Source organism: Phalangium opilio, unplaced genomic scaffold, assembly GCF_054372755.1.
Source record: "Phalangium opilio isolate 3A_F unplaced genomic scaffold, DU_Popi_V2 ptg000009l_1, whole genome shotgun sequence".
NCBI lineage: Eukaryota > Metazoa > Arthropoda > Arachnida > Opiliones > Phalangiidae > Phalangium > Phalangium opilio.
In genome coordinates this window covers 5,799,558-5,813,448 of record NW_028324146.1, presented here as the reverse complement: position 1 = coordinate 5,813,448, position 13,891 = coordinate 5,799,558, and the positions used below count along the sequence as shown (strand labels likewise).

At 37.3% G+C, this 13,891-nt stretch overlaps 1 protein-coding gene across 1 annotated transcript in view; it reads left to right on the top strand.

The window, feature by feature from the left end:
• The window catches only part of futsch (microtubule-associated protein futsch), a 109,534-nt gene that overhangs the window by 54,593 nt on the left and 41,050 nt on the right, over positions 1-13,891 (top strand). Inside the window, exon 2 of the mRNA XM_089849019.1 lies at positions 13,767-13,856. Within this exon, the coding sequence (XP_089705145.1) occupies positions 13,767-13,856 (90 nt within the window). The remainder of the gene's footprint in view (positions 1-13,766; positions 13,857-13,891) is intronic.

Below are 13,891 nucleotides of genomic sequence, written 5' to 3'. Positions count from 1 at the left end.
CGAACATTCTAAGCCTCTTTATCCAGACTCTTCCGTAGCTCCGCACGTCGCGTCTCGTCTTTCTTATACCGTCCACCTAGCCATAATGAATACAGCGGAAAGGGGAGCCCTAGCTCATCCTCATTGCAAATACAAGCCCTACAAGCTTTTCCTTCATTAACCCTTTCAGTCTTTCGGAATGTTAGGGTTTTATCATTTCAATATTTGGAAAGGGATCAAGGCATAGCGGTGCAGCGACGTGGAAAATATTCTTTTCGCTAAGTTTAGGATTTTCCCATTTTCTCCCCCATCCTTGCACGGAAAAAGGGGCTTTACGGACTTTCCAAAGACTATAATATATAATAGTTTAGCGGAGAAAAGAATTAAGGAATTTTAATTTTGAATTCGAAAAAGGTTGGCTGTAGTCGCTCCAAGGGGGGTTTTGCTTTAGGACAATGGGAAACTTTCGGTAATTTGCTCAAGTTTTGATGCTAATGTTCTTCTGCCTGGCGTCTCTGCGAGCTCTACGGAAAGGTTGTAGAAATTTGTAATGAAATGCGTACCGGGCGGTAAATCGGGTTTAAAGTTGTTTTGCATATCATAAATTGATAATATACCATTAAGTTTCCATGTCTCAATGGGATCTCTAGAAGACTAGTGTGTGAAGGATAAAAAAAATCTTTATATATGCGAAATAGAAAATAATGAATATTTCTAATTTTATTATCTACAATATTAAAGAAGACACAGAGGCCTTATTGTAAGGTTCTAGGAAAGATTCAAAATGCTCTTCCGAATAATAATGAAAATATTTAGTGTGGTCCTTTAAATTTACCAAAACTACTTCTATTTTTAAGAGATGCGCTGCATTTATTATACACATAGAGCTTTTGGTACCTTCGTGATGAGAAAACATTTGAAATCTGCTTCAAAGCCGCAAAGTTTTGACAACATTTGGAATTACGTAAAGCTGACAAGGGTCGGATTAATTTTCAAAAGTCCTTTAGTGAAAGTGATGTAAGCTTAAATTCTTTAAACTGACATTTCCTTTGGCTGAAAATGAAGTTTTACAGCGAACTGTTTTATATTTAATTCATAGATAGTGAAAGTTTATTGATAATTCACGCTCTGCTTTGTGACGTACTGAACATAAAGATTATCAACGCCCCCCCCCCCCAAATCGCAAATACCTATAGGAAGCTTAAAGGTTTCAAGTATAGTACTTTTCTCCGTTGAAAAGCTTCGATACACTGCCGATTTTCTCCACGAAATGTAAAACGCCATTCATTCAATTAACTGTATACACCGGTGTATTGCGGGTAAACCATTTTACAGGCGCCCATTGAAAATACATTATCTTAAAAACCCCTTGAAAGAAGCTTCTCTCTTTCGAAATTTTCACAGCCTTTTTTGTTATTTAAATTTAAATATCAAATTTATACTACACTTGTATGCTATGTAAGAAGGAGTTAGATATTCGACTAATCTTTAGTAAGGCTTCATTATTTCATACCAAACCCTTAATTTGCATTATGGTGTTTTATAACGAGGACATTGGTATGGGAAAACATTATACAAGTACACATAGTACAGTGGCATTTCGTACCCACTGACCTATATTGCTGGTAGAAAAAATACAACCAAGGCTGAAATATTGGTCCGCCCACCCTAGTAGAGGTGGGTTGAAGTGAGCCGAATATTTTAATGGCGATTTGGGCTGGGCGATAAAAAACGGAAAGAATGAACAGGGGAAGGAAAGGACCAGCTTGTGTAAGAAAACCTTATCACGCACACTCGCGCTTTTTGAATCTCAACACGCCACTCTTACATTCCCGGCCGGCTCTTGCATTTTAAGTCACTTGTGTTAAAACAAGTTGGGGAAGTCGAATATATTGTTGCACTTTTTTTGTTGAACTGGTTTTAGCAACTTAATTGGCCGCTATTTTCCAAGTTATATGGCTGCGATTTATATATACTTACAGCAAAGGGACCTGGTGTTCACGTCAGCTTGTCAGTATATTTTCGTAACTTTTGCGCCGCCATTTTTAAAGATGGCGGCCAGTTTTGAACCCCAAAAGCCATAAACCCCGTTTTTAGGATATGGAGCCTCTGTATTAAATATTTGTGAAGTTAACTGATAATGACGAAAGTTATTCTACAATGAAGATTTTATTTACATTTCTACTAGCCATTTTCCAAGATGGCGCCGGATTTGAAAAATGTTTCTTAAGAGTAACCTCCTTACAAAATTTCAGCCTTCTAGATAAAATGGTTTGGGCAGGCTTTCATTATCATTAAGTTAGAACTTTAATTTAGGGTTTAGAATGTTCTTTTCACAACAGTAGTTCTCGTATCGCTCAATAGCGGCGCTGTAACTTGTTGAAAATGTTTTAAACTTTTTTACTCAGCTGTGTAGAATTGACTTGTAACTTGTTTCTATTAATCATTATTTATATAGATTAAATTTCAATTAAGATGACGGCTTAGTAATCAGTTTGTGGCTACTCTATAGTCTCACCCCGAGACTTGGTTTTAGTGGGAGAGTCTGGAAAAATTACGAAAAAGAACACGATAAATCAAAATTAATTAAATTTATAAGCGTGTGTAGTTCGGAAAACAGAGTAAAGCCAACGCATGGGGTTCTAAGCTAGGCCTTGTTAGATTTGTTGTCGGCTTGGAATTTTAGTGTGCCTAGACGGTGAGGAGTGTACACAACGAACATGGGGTGAGGCAGTTAAGGGGGTGGTGAAACACTTCACTCTGGGTTATTTACGCTATCCAATTTATTCGGCCTGATTAAAACGAAGGTATTGTCACTCTTAAGGCCGCCCGCTATCGATCTCGAAATACAATGTACAGGTTATGGAAGGAGGGGTCTAGCACTCGCTGTTTTTTTTTCTAACATTTTTCTCGGTAGAGAGTTTGGAGAAAGCTACCAGTTTTGAAACCAATTTGAAATTTTTTCAAGGTTATGTATAGGCGTTCACGTTAATCACTGAATTTACCTTTAGTTAATTTGTTTTTAAAGGTATTTTAAATTTTATGGATTCAGTAGTATGCAGGGTGTTTCGGATAAGTCGGGCATAAATTAAGGGGGATGTTATTTGGGTGATTTTGAGTCTAAAACGTTCAATGACAATTTGCCGTCTGGGCCATCGTTTTCAAATTATTGGAGTATTTTACGGATGATCCCTTAATTTTTATTAAGAAACTGAAAGACAATGCTAAGTTAATTAAGGGGTCATCCCTAAAACACTACAAATATAACTTGAAAACAGTGGCCCGGATGGCAAAATGTCATAGAACATTTTCGACTCAAAATCGCCAAAAAAAACATCCCCCTTAAGTTATCCCAGACTAACCAGAAACATCCTGTATTTTTCGTCGAAGCTTCAGGATCTTACGATGGATTTACATATTGTTTAAATTTTTAATTATTCACAATATCATTGTGATCATAAAAACTATTGAACATATGATTGGAACAAAAGGTATAAACGTCAAGTGGCTTAGTTTGTACCATGCATTTTCTTGGCGGAATTCGTTTAAAACGTTTCGGATATAGAAAAATGTAAGTGTCCGACCTGTGGCAGTTATAGAAGCCCAATCTAGTCTAGATTCCCTGCCGGGTTAAAAGGAGAAACTGGCGCCATATGTTCTTGACGCGCTTATAACTCTCTAAATAAAGCTATATGACCGCTCTTGGAAACTCTGGAACGCTGAAAGGTGTTTCGGAGTCCAATTACAGCGGACGCGACGCAGTCAACCCTTTCGAAACCGAAATGACTCACTCAATCACTGGCGTGATAAGACTAATCTAGATTTTCACTATTAAAGCTAGTTTTATCCCATTTTTAAACCAAACCAGCTCTTACTTGACTGCATTTCTCCGTAATCGAGCAACTAGGTCACTCCTCGGTGAACCACATTTTTAACTCGATACAGTCAATCAGCATTTATTTTATTTCGATGTCGATTTCCAATAATAGAAATAGTTCTACAAATAATATCCACAACCTTTTAATAAGTCTGACTTTAGATCGGTGAACAAATTTAATACCATACTTCTACTCACGATGTTTCCCAAAGCTTTCGAAGGTGCAATATTAGTTAGGACTATACAGATAGACAGTCATCCAAAATGGCGTCCAGAGACGTCACCGGTAACTCAAACCAAAGATTTCCCTCTCTAAAATTTACCTTACCCAAAAATCCCACTCATATGTCCACGTCAGCTTGGGCCTGCCTTCCACAGTGCTATCTGAAAGGCTTCCCCTATGATGGTTTTAACCAGTAGTTTGGGTTAGTGATGATGTCAGAGTCCGCCATCTTGGAAGTATCATGACGTCATACGACGTCAGAGTCAGCCATGTTGGTTATGTCATGTAGTCATGCGACTTTATTGGTCGCCACCTTGAATCGAGATAACGTCATCGGCCGCCATCTTGGAGGAGGTGGCAATTTTTGATGACTATCTGTATAGTCCTAACTACTATATAACGAGACATCTTTTGCCCGAATACGTCAACATCTTTCCTTGTGAATTATTTTTGGATTTATGGAAACTATATTTTGAACAATCTTTTTATTTTATTTGTAGGCCAATAATGACTTAAAACTACCATGTGGCTCTCTTTATTCTGATATTATGTCAATTTTGTCTGTGAATCCTTATCTTCAGATTTTTTGACTAGAAAATTTGAGGTTGATGTGACGCGGTTTTCAAGTCTCACGACACGGTAGGTTTTTCGCGACAACAGCGATTGAGAAACAATGTAATCTACTCATACGGTTGGAATTTACTGTCGATAAAATATATTACATTTTCAATTGAATTCATGACCCAAAATCGATATTCGTCGCTAAAAAGAAAGAGTTGAGCTTTTTAAAGACGGATGAAAGTGGCGAAAAAAGCAAAAGCTTGTGGTCCCTCGATGTATTTTTTTCTCTCTCTGGTTGGCCATTTCGAAAATGACTGTCTAACTTTTCAATCTCCACCTTTCCCTTGTCGCTGATGGAAAGATTAACCAATAGGTGTCAAGAGAAAGAAAACGATCTTGACGTTATAAGCGTGCCACCTTCAAGAGTCCAATATAAGAAAAACTTCCATTTCCAAAGGTTTCTTTCAAAGCGATAACCATCCGCTTTTGCACGTTTTTTTCTTTGCATCCACCTTCAAAAATAAGACAAAAATGGGATCTTATTTCTAATGAAAAATTGAGACTGGAAAGTCAAACCTTAGTTTCGGGTTCCTTACTTTAATTCTAAAGTAAAGTCTGTTTAAAAGTTATTAATTCATGATGAAAGTGTTAAATTAATAAAATGAAAAATTAAGGGAATTTTCATATATATAGTTTAGCTTTTCGAAATTAACTCATTACGTCGAGGACTACTGGATAAACGATGATTTTAGTCCAGATGAATTGAAAATTATCGCTAAACAAATTAATGCCTTTAAACCATTTTTGTTTTAAAGTTAGGGTGATAAGTAAAATCCAGTTATTTTAGTAAAAATAAACGCAGGGCGTTACGCGATTGGCCGAAGGTGCTAATTTCAAAGTATCTATGAAATCTCAAACTAATTTAAATTAAAAATTATTCGGAGATATTTTCTGAATGTTTCACTGTGCCGATTGGTTTATAATTAGTAGAATAATCGATAAAAAAATATCACTTGATTATTAAAAAGCTGTTTATAAAAAGAACTGCTACTCCGTGGATTTTATATTTTACTTTATAGTAACGGCCGAGGAAGGACCACGGTCCGAAAGCTCCCGAAATTTAAATTTTAAATTTGAAAAAGTAAAACATAAAATCCATGTACTAGCATTTCTTTTTATAAACAACAACCATGGAACAAATTTTTAACATTTACGAATATCACTTGATTATTCCTTTTCACACTCCCTTTAAGGAAGTCGAGAAGGCTTGATGCGCACGCGTTTCACGTTTCCTTTTAGTTTTAGTCATCCCTATTTGCAATTTTAAGCTACCGTTACTATCATCCTAAAACTTAGTTAGATCGTGCCTCGGACTAAAAAACAGCATTCTCCTCATCTCATCTAAGTAAATTATCGTTCAGTCTCGGCTGTTTTTCTTCGTGGACTGTATAGAAGGTAAATGACTTTATTCAATTTAGGTTAGACTAGCCAAAAAAGAAACGGGTGTCCTGCATGGCCTGGCCAGCGTGGCGGGTAGGGAATCTCTACAGATTAGATTAAGGTTTAGGGATAGAGTGCACCTTTCCCCGTTTGAAATAGGCGGCTCTTCTCAGTGTCTCCTCACTTCGGTCGAAGATGACCATCGTTCACGTCACGTCTTCGCCGTTTCGAGCGCTTTTACGGGCCAAGTGCCAAGATCATTAATCACGGACTTTAGGCGATGTGATGTGGAAACCTCGGCCGAAGTGGACCGAAAAAAATTTAACCTTTTAACCTTCATCGATTTGTAAGGCTACATACCAGTATAAAAAATCGACATTCGTATACAGGGTGTTTGTGAAAAGTCCATCAATAATGAAAGGGCGTATTTATTGGGCCATTTTGAGTCGAAAATGTTCTATGACATTTTGCCGTCCGAGCCACGGTTTTCGAGTTATGATTTGAATATTTTAGGGATGACCCCTTCATTAAATTAGCGCTGTCTTTCAATTTCTTAATTAAATTTAAGGGGTCATCCGTAAATTACTCCAATCATAACTTGAAAACAGTGGCTCGGACGGAAAAATGTCATAGAACATTTTCGACTCAAAGTGGCCCAATAAATACGCCCTTTCATTATTGATGGACATTTCACAAACACCCTGTATAGATAAAACTTGGTATAGTTTTCAAGTTAAACTATACGCTTGAAGTCATAGTAGCTGCACGATAAAGTCGTTCAAAAATTTTGATCTTAAAGATACTGCTACGATGATTCCAGTTTGGTTCAGTTTAGTTTAAGTTATTTAATTATTGGTAATTAGACTCGGTTTAAAGTTGAGGGCCCTATTGGTAAGTCTAGGGTAAACAAAAGAAACCACAGTCTAACTCACATGTGCTATTTCCTATATCCGGTTTGATCGCTGCCGGATAATTGTTAAATTTCCAGTTTAATGAGATGCGGTTTTTAAATAAATTTTTTGTAAGATTTTCAGTAGCTGAATATTTCACTAGACTTCAGCTAGTCGAAAGAAATGAGAAATAAGAATTTTTGATAAGACTATGAATTAATCTTTTCAACGAAATGAATTTGGATCAATAATTTGCCATTCAATATTTTGAATATAGCCAAATATGTATATATTTTCAATATTTTTCTGGAATTTCTGATCATTTTCATGGAGTGCTCCAATATACCGTATCCGATATCCCCGAGATATATGATATTTTTTTTCCTTCCGAGTCCTGTCGTTTCCGATCGATTCTTTAACGCCGGTAAAGGGATAACTCGGCAATGAATGGCATGAGCCGGATAAATCGCTAACCCTCTTTCGAAAATTGCTACCCGCACGATAAGAAGCCATTACTCGCGAGCGGCCCGAGAGAGGAAGTCTAGAGACCTATTTAGGGATCCGGACACGAGATTCCAGACGCGTTTTTATTCATTCCTTCCTCATCTGGAAAAATTGCCGTTTCCTCTTTTTTCCGTACTCCGGAATTGATGAAGTTCCTACGTTTACCTCTTTGTTACGCGACCGAATATTATTATCGCCACGCTAACAATCGTTACACTTGCCCGCGTTTATTTTTAATGTTTATTTATTGGCGTGTTTGTTTACCCAGCATCTTTTACTCGTAGACAAGTAAAAACCTTTGAATTATGAAATACACGTAGACTTTCTCATACTGCATGGCTTATAATCTCGAAATTTATTTATATTACGTCGTTTCGAGATTATAGGTCTTGCATGAAACTCTGGTAATAACCGTACATCCTAACTCCCATAACGGGAGATATGGGGATAGAACTTTCCTATGGAAAATAGGGGATAGGCACCTACATTATTGGGGCATACAAGGGGCTTGATACACTGCTGTCTCTGCGCACTCTCTTGATGCAAAAATTCTACAGCGCTCGCAAAAAACGAGATGGAAAACATCAAAATGGTCTATAGAGAGCTTTCAGTTGGAGGAGGAGCTGAGTCTCGTGACATAATTTACGCTGCCATATTGGTGGGTTTAAAGCAGAAACGAAGCCGAGACCACCCAATATGGCTACCAGAACAGCGGTAAGACTTGGGAGGGTGTGACGTACTACTATCCCATCTGAAAGCTCTCTATTGGGGGAAAACTTGGTTTTCAGTTGGCAAGTGGCATCAGAAAAGACTTCCCTCAAACTTGCACTACGAACTGCGCTCTCGTGAGAATCTCGAAAAAGAAAATGCGTTCGTTGGCTGTAGTTGCGCAATCAATACGAGACGTTTTTGAAAATAGTACATTTTGTGTTGGAGAGAGGGCGCAAAATAGTAGTAGCAAGTAGTACCCTAATCCTAAAGAGAAGGAACCAATTTAATCCATTTCCTCCCACGGTTGGGACTTGGGAGTCTAAGCTCGCGGTGTAGAATGATCCTTCACCCGGCAATACATTTTCTTTTCTAATTCACCTTAGAACAAAGTGCTTCAGATTTTGGGTCATCTTGTTTCGTAAAAAGTGATAAACGCGAGAACACGCGTGATAATTCTATTAATGAAAACTAAGCTTTAAAAAACCAAAAACTTAAAAAAATAACAGATAACTCTGAAAATAGATCATTATTCAAATTCAATACGATTAATTAAAGAAACTCATATTTTAGGAATCTAACACAAACATAATTTTTTTGAGGCTTTAAAATATTAATTTGTGCCTAAAATTCACTTTCGGAGATTATTGTGTAGCGTAAATGAGAGATTACACATCAGTTAATAAAGCAAACCCCCGTGTGATAATTTTAAAATAGTAAGTGGAATGTTCACCCCCGCCTTTCTCTGCATTGATCAGGTTTCCCGGAAACACTAACTTTTTAGAAATGTAGAGGCAAAAAATGCTTAAAATAGATGGGAATTTCGGACGGAACAATTTTAGCCTGTCTGGATAGAGGATAGATAGTCTGGAAGAGACAAGTAGAGCTGGAAGCCGGCCGCGTCTGGAGACCTTCCTTATGTATAGTATGGGTGTGGTCGAGTATTCGTCTGACAAGGCTGTTCTGAAAAGGCGAATTTTTCTGCCAAAAAAGGGAATGAATACCACTACTTTGCGTTACTTTAGTCAGGCTTGATTGGAAACATTTTTTTCCTGTATTTTTTTCACTATAATAACGAAGATTTAGTTTTGTTCTGTTGTTAGGACCAGCTGCTACGTATGTAAAGACTAAAGAGAGTCTTTCGTCACTTGAGTTGAAGAGTTGGAATTATGTAATTTTTTTCTTTGTTAAGATGTGAAGTTAGTATGGAACTTCGCGGATTTCATGACTGTAACTACAGAGAGTTTGAAGAAAGTCAACCCGAAAGATTTATTAACCTTGCTCAAACAAACCATGAGCTTTTTCTGCTTATTTATTTATTTTTGTTGTTGTTGTAAAATCAGTAAATAGCAGGGCAATTACACCTACAATCAGTCGAGTTTCTGTAGTATTAACAGTTACAGCAAGGAAATAAATGTAAATGAAAGACCTTAGCTAATTTTTCTGTATTTTGGGTCAAACCAAGCCGCTGAAAGACTGTATTTATTCGTACAAAGCATTCTCACTTTGACTCAGAGGGGTTTTAGAAATAGTTTTTATTTTTTCTGTGTCAACTTGTCAATACGAACAGAGTGTAAAAAATTAATTAAAAAAATGTGTACGAATACGTCTACCGCTCCAGAAGTTCGGTGTTAAAAAATGTAAGGTTATTTTCAGTTTTCATTTTCGGCTCAACACGTACAAGCCCTTGTGGAATTTTGTCTTAACGAATTTGAAGTACAGAACGTTTTGGGGTAAACTTCAATTTCGTAGATTTCTTAAACTCTATATTAGGACCATGTTAGGAGTCGGACTAACTCGTGTCATGCTTCTAAATCAATATCTATATAAGTCAAAGTCTTGACTGACTAGAGAGCTAGTATTTTGCAGGGATGTTACTCGCAAGTAGTAGGCACGCACTAAGAAAGAATCCCCCATTCGCCGCCATCTTGAAAAATGGCGAAATGTGAATAGAATAACTTCCAAGTGTTTCAACCCATCTCACTAATGTTTAGTACGGGTCTCGTACATAATCCCCCTGGACATAATCCCCCCGGACAAAATCCCCCTATTTTGGATTTGCCAAGACTTTTTCCCCCGATTTAAGACGTGTTTGTACAAAATCCCCCCCCCAGAGAAAACGTCCAGGACAAAATCCCCCAAAAGGAAAACTGTTCAACAAAATCCTACCGAAAGGATCATTTTATTGAAAATCCCCCAGATAATAGGCATTTAGAAGTAAAGGTAAACGGAAGCCCAAATCCAAAGATTATCTTTAATAATAATGCAAAAGTATAATTCACAAGAGTGAAAGGTATTGCAAACAATGTTCCTAAACCAAAAGAAGTAAACTACTGATTTTGTTTTAACTTATTTCCAAAATTCCAATATTTTGGAAACGGCGGCATTTTATGGTTAGTCAGCAATATTTTAGAAAAGGCGGTAATTTATGGTTAGTCAGCGATATTTTGGAAAAGGTGGAAATTTATGGTTAGTCAGCAATATTTTGGAAAAGGGGGAAATTTATGGTTAGTCAGCGATATTTTGGAAAAGGCGGAAATTTGTGGTTAGTCAAAAATATTTTGGAAAAGGCGGCAATTTATGGTTAGTCAGCGATATTCTGGAAAAGGCGGAAATTTATGGTTAGTCAGCAATACTTTGGAAAAGGGGGAAATTTATGGTTAGTCAGCGATATTTTGGAAAAGGCAGAAATTTATGGTTAGTCAGCAATATTTTGGAAAAGGCGGAAATTTATGGTTATCAGCAGTATTTTGGAAAAGGCGGAAATTTATGGTTAGTCAGCGATATTTTGGAAAAGGAGGAAATTTATGCTTAGTCAGCAATATTTTGGAAAAGGCGGAAATTTATGGTTAGTCAGCGATATTTTGGAAAAGGCGGAAATTTATGGTTAGTCAGCGATATTTTGGAAAAGGCGGAAATTTATGGTTAGTCAGCGATATTTTGGAAAAGGCGGAAATTTATGGTTAGTCAGCAATATTTTGGAAAAGGCGAAAATTTATGGTTAGTCGGCAATATTTTGGAAAAGGCGGAAATTTATGGTTATCAGCAGTATTTTGGAAAAGGGGGAAATTTATGGTTAGTCAGCGATATTTTGGAAAAGGCTGAAATTTAGGGTTAGTCAGCGATATTTTGGAAAAGGCTGAAATTTAGGGTTAGTCAGCGATATTTTGGAAAAGGCGGAAATTTATAATTAGTCAGCGATATTTTGGAAAAGACGGAAATTTATGGTTAGTCAGCGATATTTTGGAAAAGGCGGAAATTTATGGTTAGTCAGCAATATTTTGGAAAAGGCTAAAATTTATGGTTAGTCGGCAATTCATACTATTTTCTCCATCATTGGTTCCGCTTTTCCTCGTAGGGGGAATACTACTATTTTTACTACTATCCTACTAAAAAAATTTCCACTGTGGAAAACGACCTCTAAAATAGGAATGACCCCTGAAGGGTTCGTCTCCAAGGTGGGGATTTCGTTCCGTAAGCGGGGGATTTTGTCCCAATTTGGGAGGGATTTTGTCTCCAGTTTGGGGGGATTTTGTCTGCAAATGGGGGGATTTGTCTTATGCCCATTTGGACGGGGGGAAATTTTTGGGGGGATTATATCCAGGGGGATTATGGGAGTCACCCGTTTAGTACCCTGGTTCTCTTTATCATATAGACGAGGTATATGGATTTTCTGGTTCGATTCGCCTCCATCTATTTAAATGGCGCCCCGAAAAGTAGTTAATATGTTTCGACGAGCTGACGGGCAATGCCAGGTGCCATTGCTGCTAGTAATACACTTTAATTAACAACGTAATGTTTCTGAAAATATCATTAAGACCTCTATCTCTTGAATTTAATCTAGTTAAATGGTATTTTGACGGAAATAAGAGTTACTGTGGTTAAGTAAAGGGTTATGGGTCAAAGAGATAATAGTTATTTAAGGCCTATTGAGATACTCAGCCGCGGATATCCAGTTGATTTATCCCTACTCTCTCTAATCGTCCAGTGACCCTTTGTCTGCGCGACCTAGACATCTCTCTCCCCCTATAGCTACCATCCCCACTTTATAAATTACAGTAGGCTGCTTGGTGATAGTATACCCCGCGAGACTCAAATTCTACGTCAGCGTAATTGGTTAGGGCCGGAACCTAAAAGTCAATATTGGAAAGTGCATCCCTCTACATGTGGATCTCGCTCCATCCACGACAACCTTAAGGTTCAAAAGCTACGATAGTACCACTCTGTTACTTCTAACAGTGTTGCTCTGGCTTTAATTACACTGTACTCTTTGTACGAGACGCTAAACCATCCCGTTGTGGACCAAAACTTTTAGGCCTAAGTGGATTATAGATTGCGTCTCATTGATCACGGACTTAGTATGTGCTGTGGGTACGCGGCTCGCCTTAATCCAGCCTGGTACGTGATATTTGGGCGTCGGTCTGACCGTAGGCTTAGTAGTGACGTACACGTGCCCAAAATATTCTTATTGGGTGTCAACTTCATTACCCAGACACTCGTACGTATCTGGCATATATTGATCGGGAACAAAATATCGAACGTCAAGAGTTAGTAAAGCCGTGATTTTCTCCATCATCCCATGAAAATTTGTAAGGAAAATTAGTACTTTCCAACCCAAAAATCTTTGATATAAGCCTAAAACTAATCTAATTTATTTTTATTATTATTAATGTCATTTTATGTAGATGGTTCAATTCAACCATTACGTTATTCATTATATTGTTATTATATTAACTAAGCGGATATTGGTATCAGAAGTATATAAGTTTCTCTTCGAGAGAAGTGCCACAAAGTGTGGTAATTGTAACATGATTGTGTCAGAACATTTGGAGCAAGGCTACTAAACGGAATCACATAGTTCCCTCATCATTAATCTGTTAGCGCTTAACTATTTACCAAGGCGCGCTTGTGGATTTTGTCCCACATCAAGACGAGGTGTAGGTTGATTGCTAGGGATTTAGTACCAAAGAGTTATAGAATTCACCCTAGCACGGTGCGTTGCCTATCTGAAGTTTGATGGGCAGAAAAGCAAACAAAAAGGGTATAAGTATCAAGAAGATACAGAGTGTCATCCTTCTTCCATTATCCCCTTCTGTTCATATTCGTGTAAAAAAATGAGAAATTTTATTATAATTTTGGTTGATAAGTATTCGTGTGAGAAGTGATTCAACGCGCCATAACAGATCTTTTTAAATACCGAAATAGGGATAAAAAATTCCAAAGTCGACCTATATTCTCCATTGAATATGTTTAAAAAGGTTTGAAAATTTAGGAGCGACGTCGTCGTGTATCAAAAGATTCGATATCTTGATATATTTATGGAATATCCTCGTTGAGAAATCCTTTTTATCAGACGTCAGAGAAAAAAATCTACGCTTCCAGTAACGAATAAACTAGAGTTAAGAAAAAATATCGGAAAATGACACTTTAAGATAAGGATCAAGAGCGTCAATTGCGCATTTTATTACAATGACTGTAAATTTTTTGGGCTGTTTAGTTAAAACCTTAGAGATTATTTTCTTCTTCGAACTTTTTAAGGTGTAAAATTATTTTCCATGTCTAAGCAATATATTTTTTCTTTCAGGTTTACTTTCTTGGGACGTTGAATTGACTGGATGTGATTTATCCGGTATAGAAAACGTCTGTAAATACGCCGAAGTGGAGGATGGCTCAGGTAAAAGTCTAACAGATGGAAAGTGAATGTCGAAC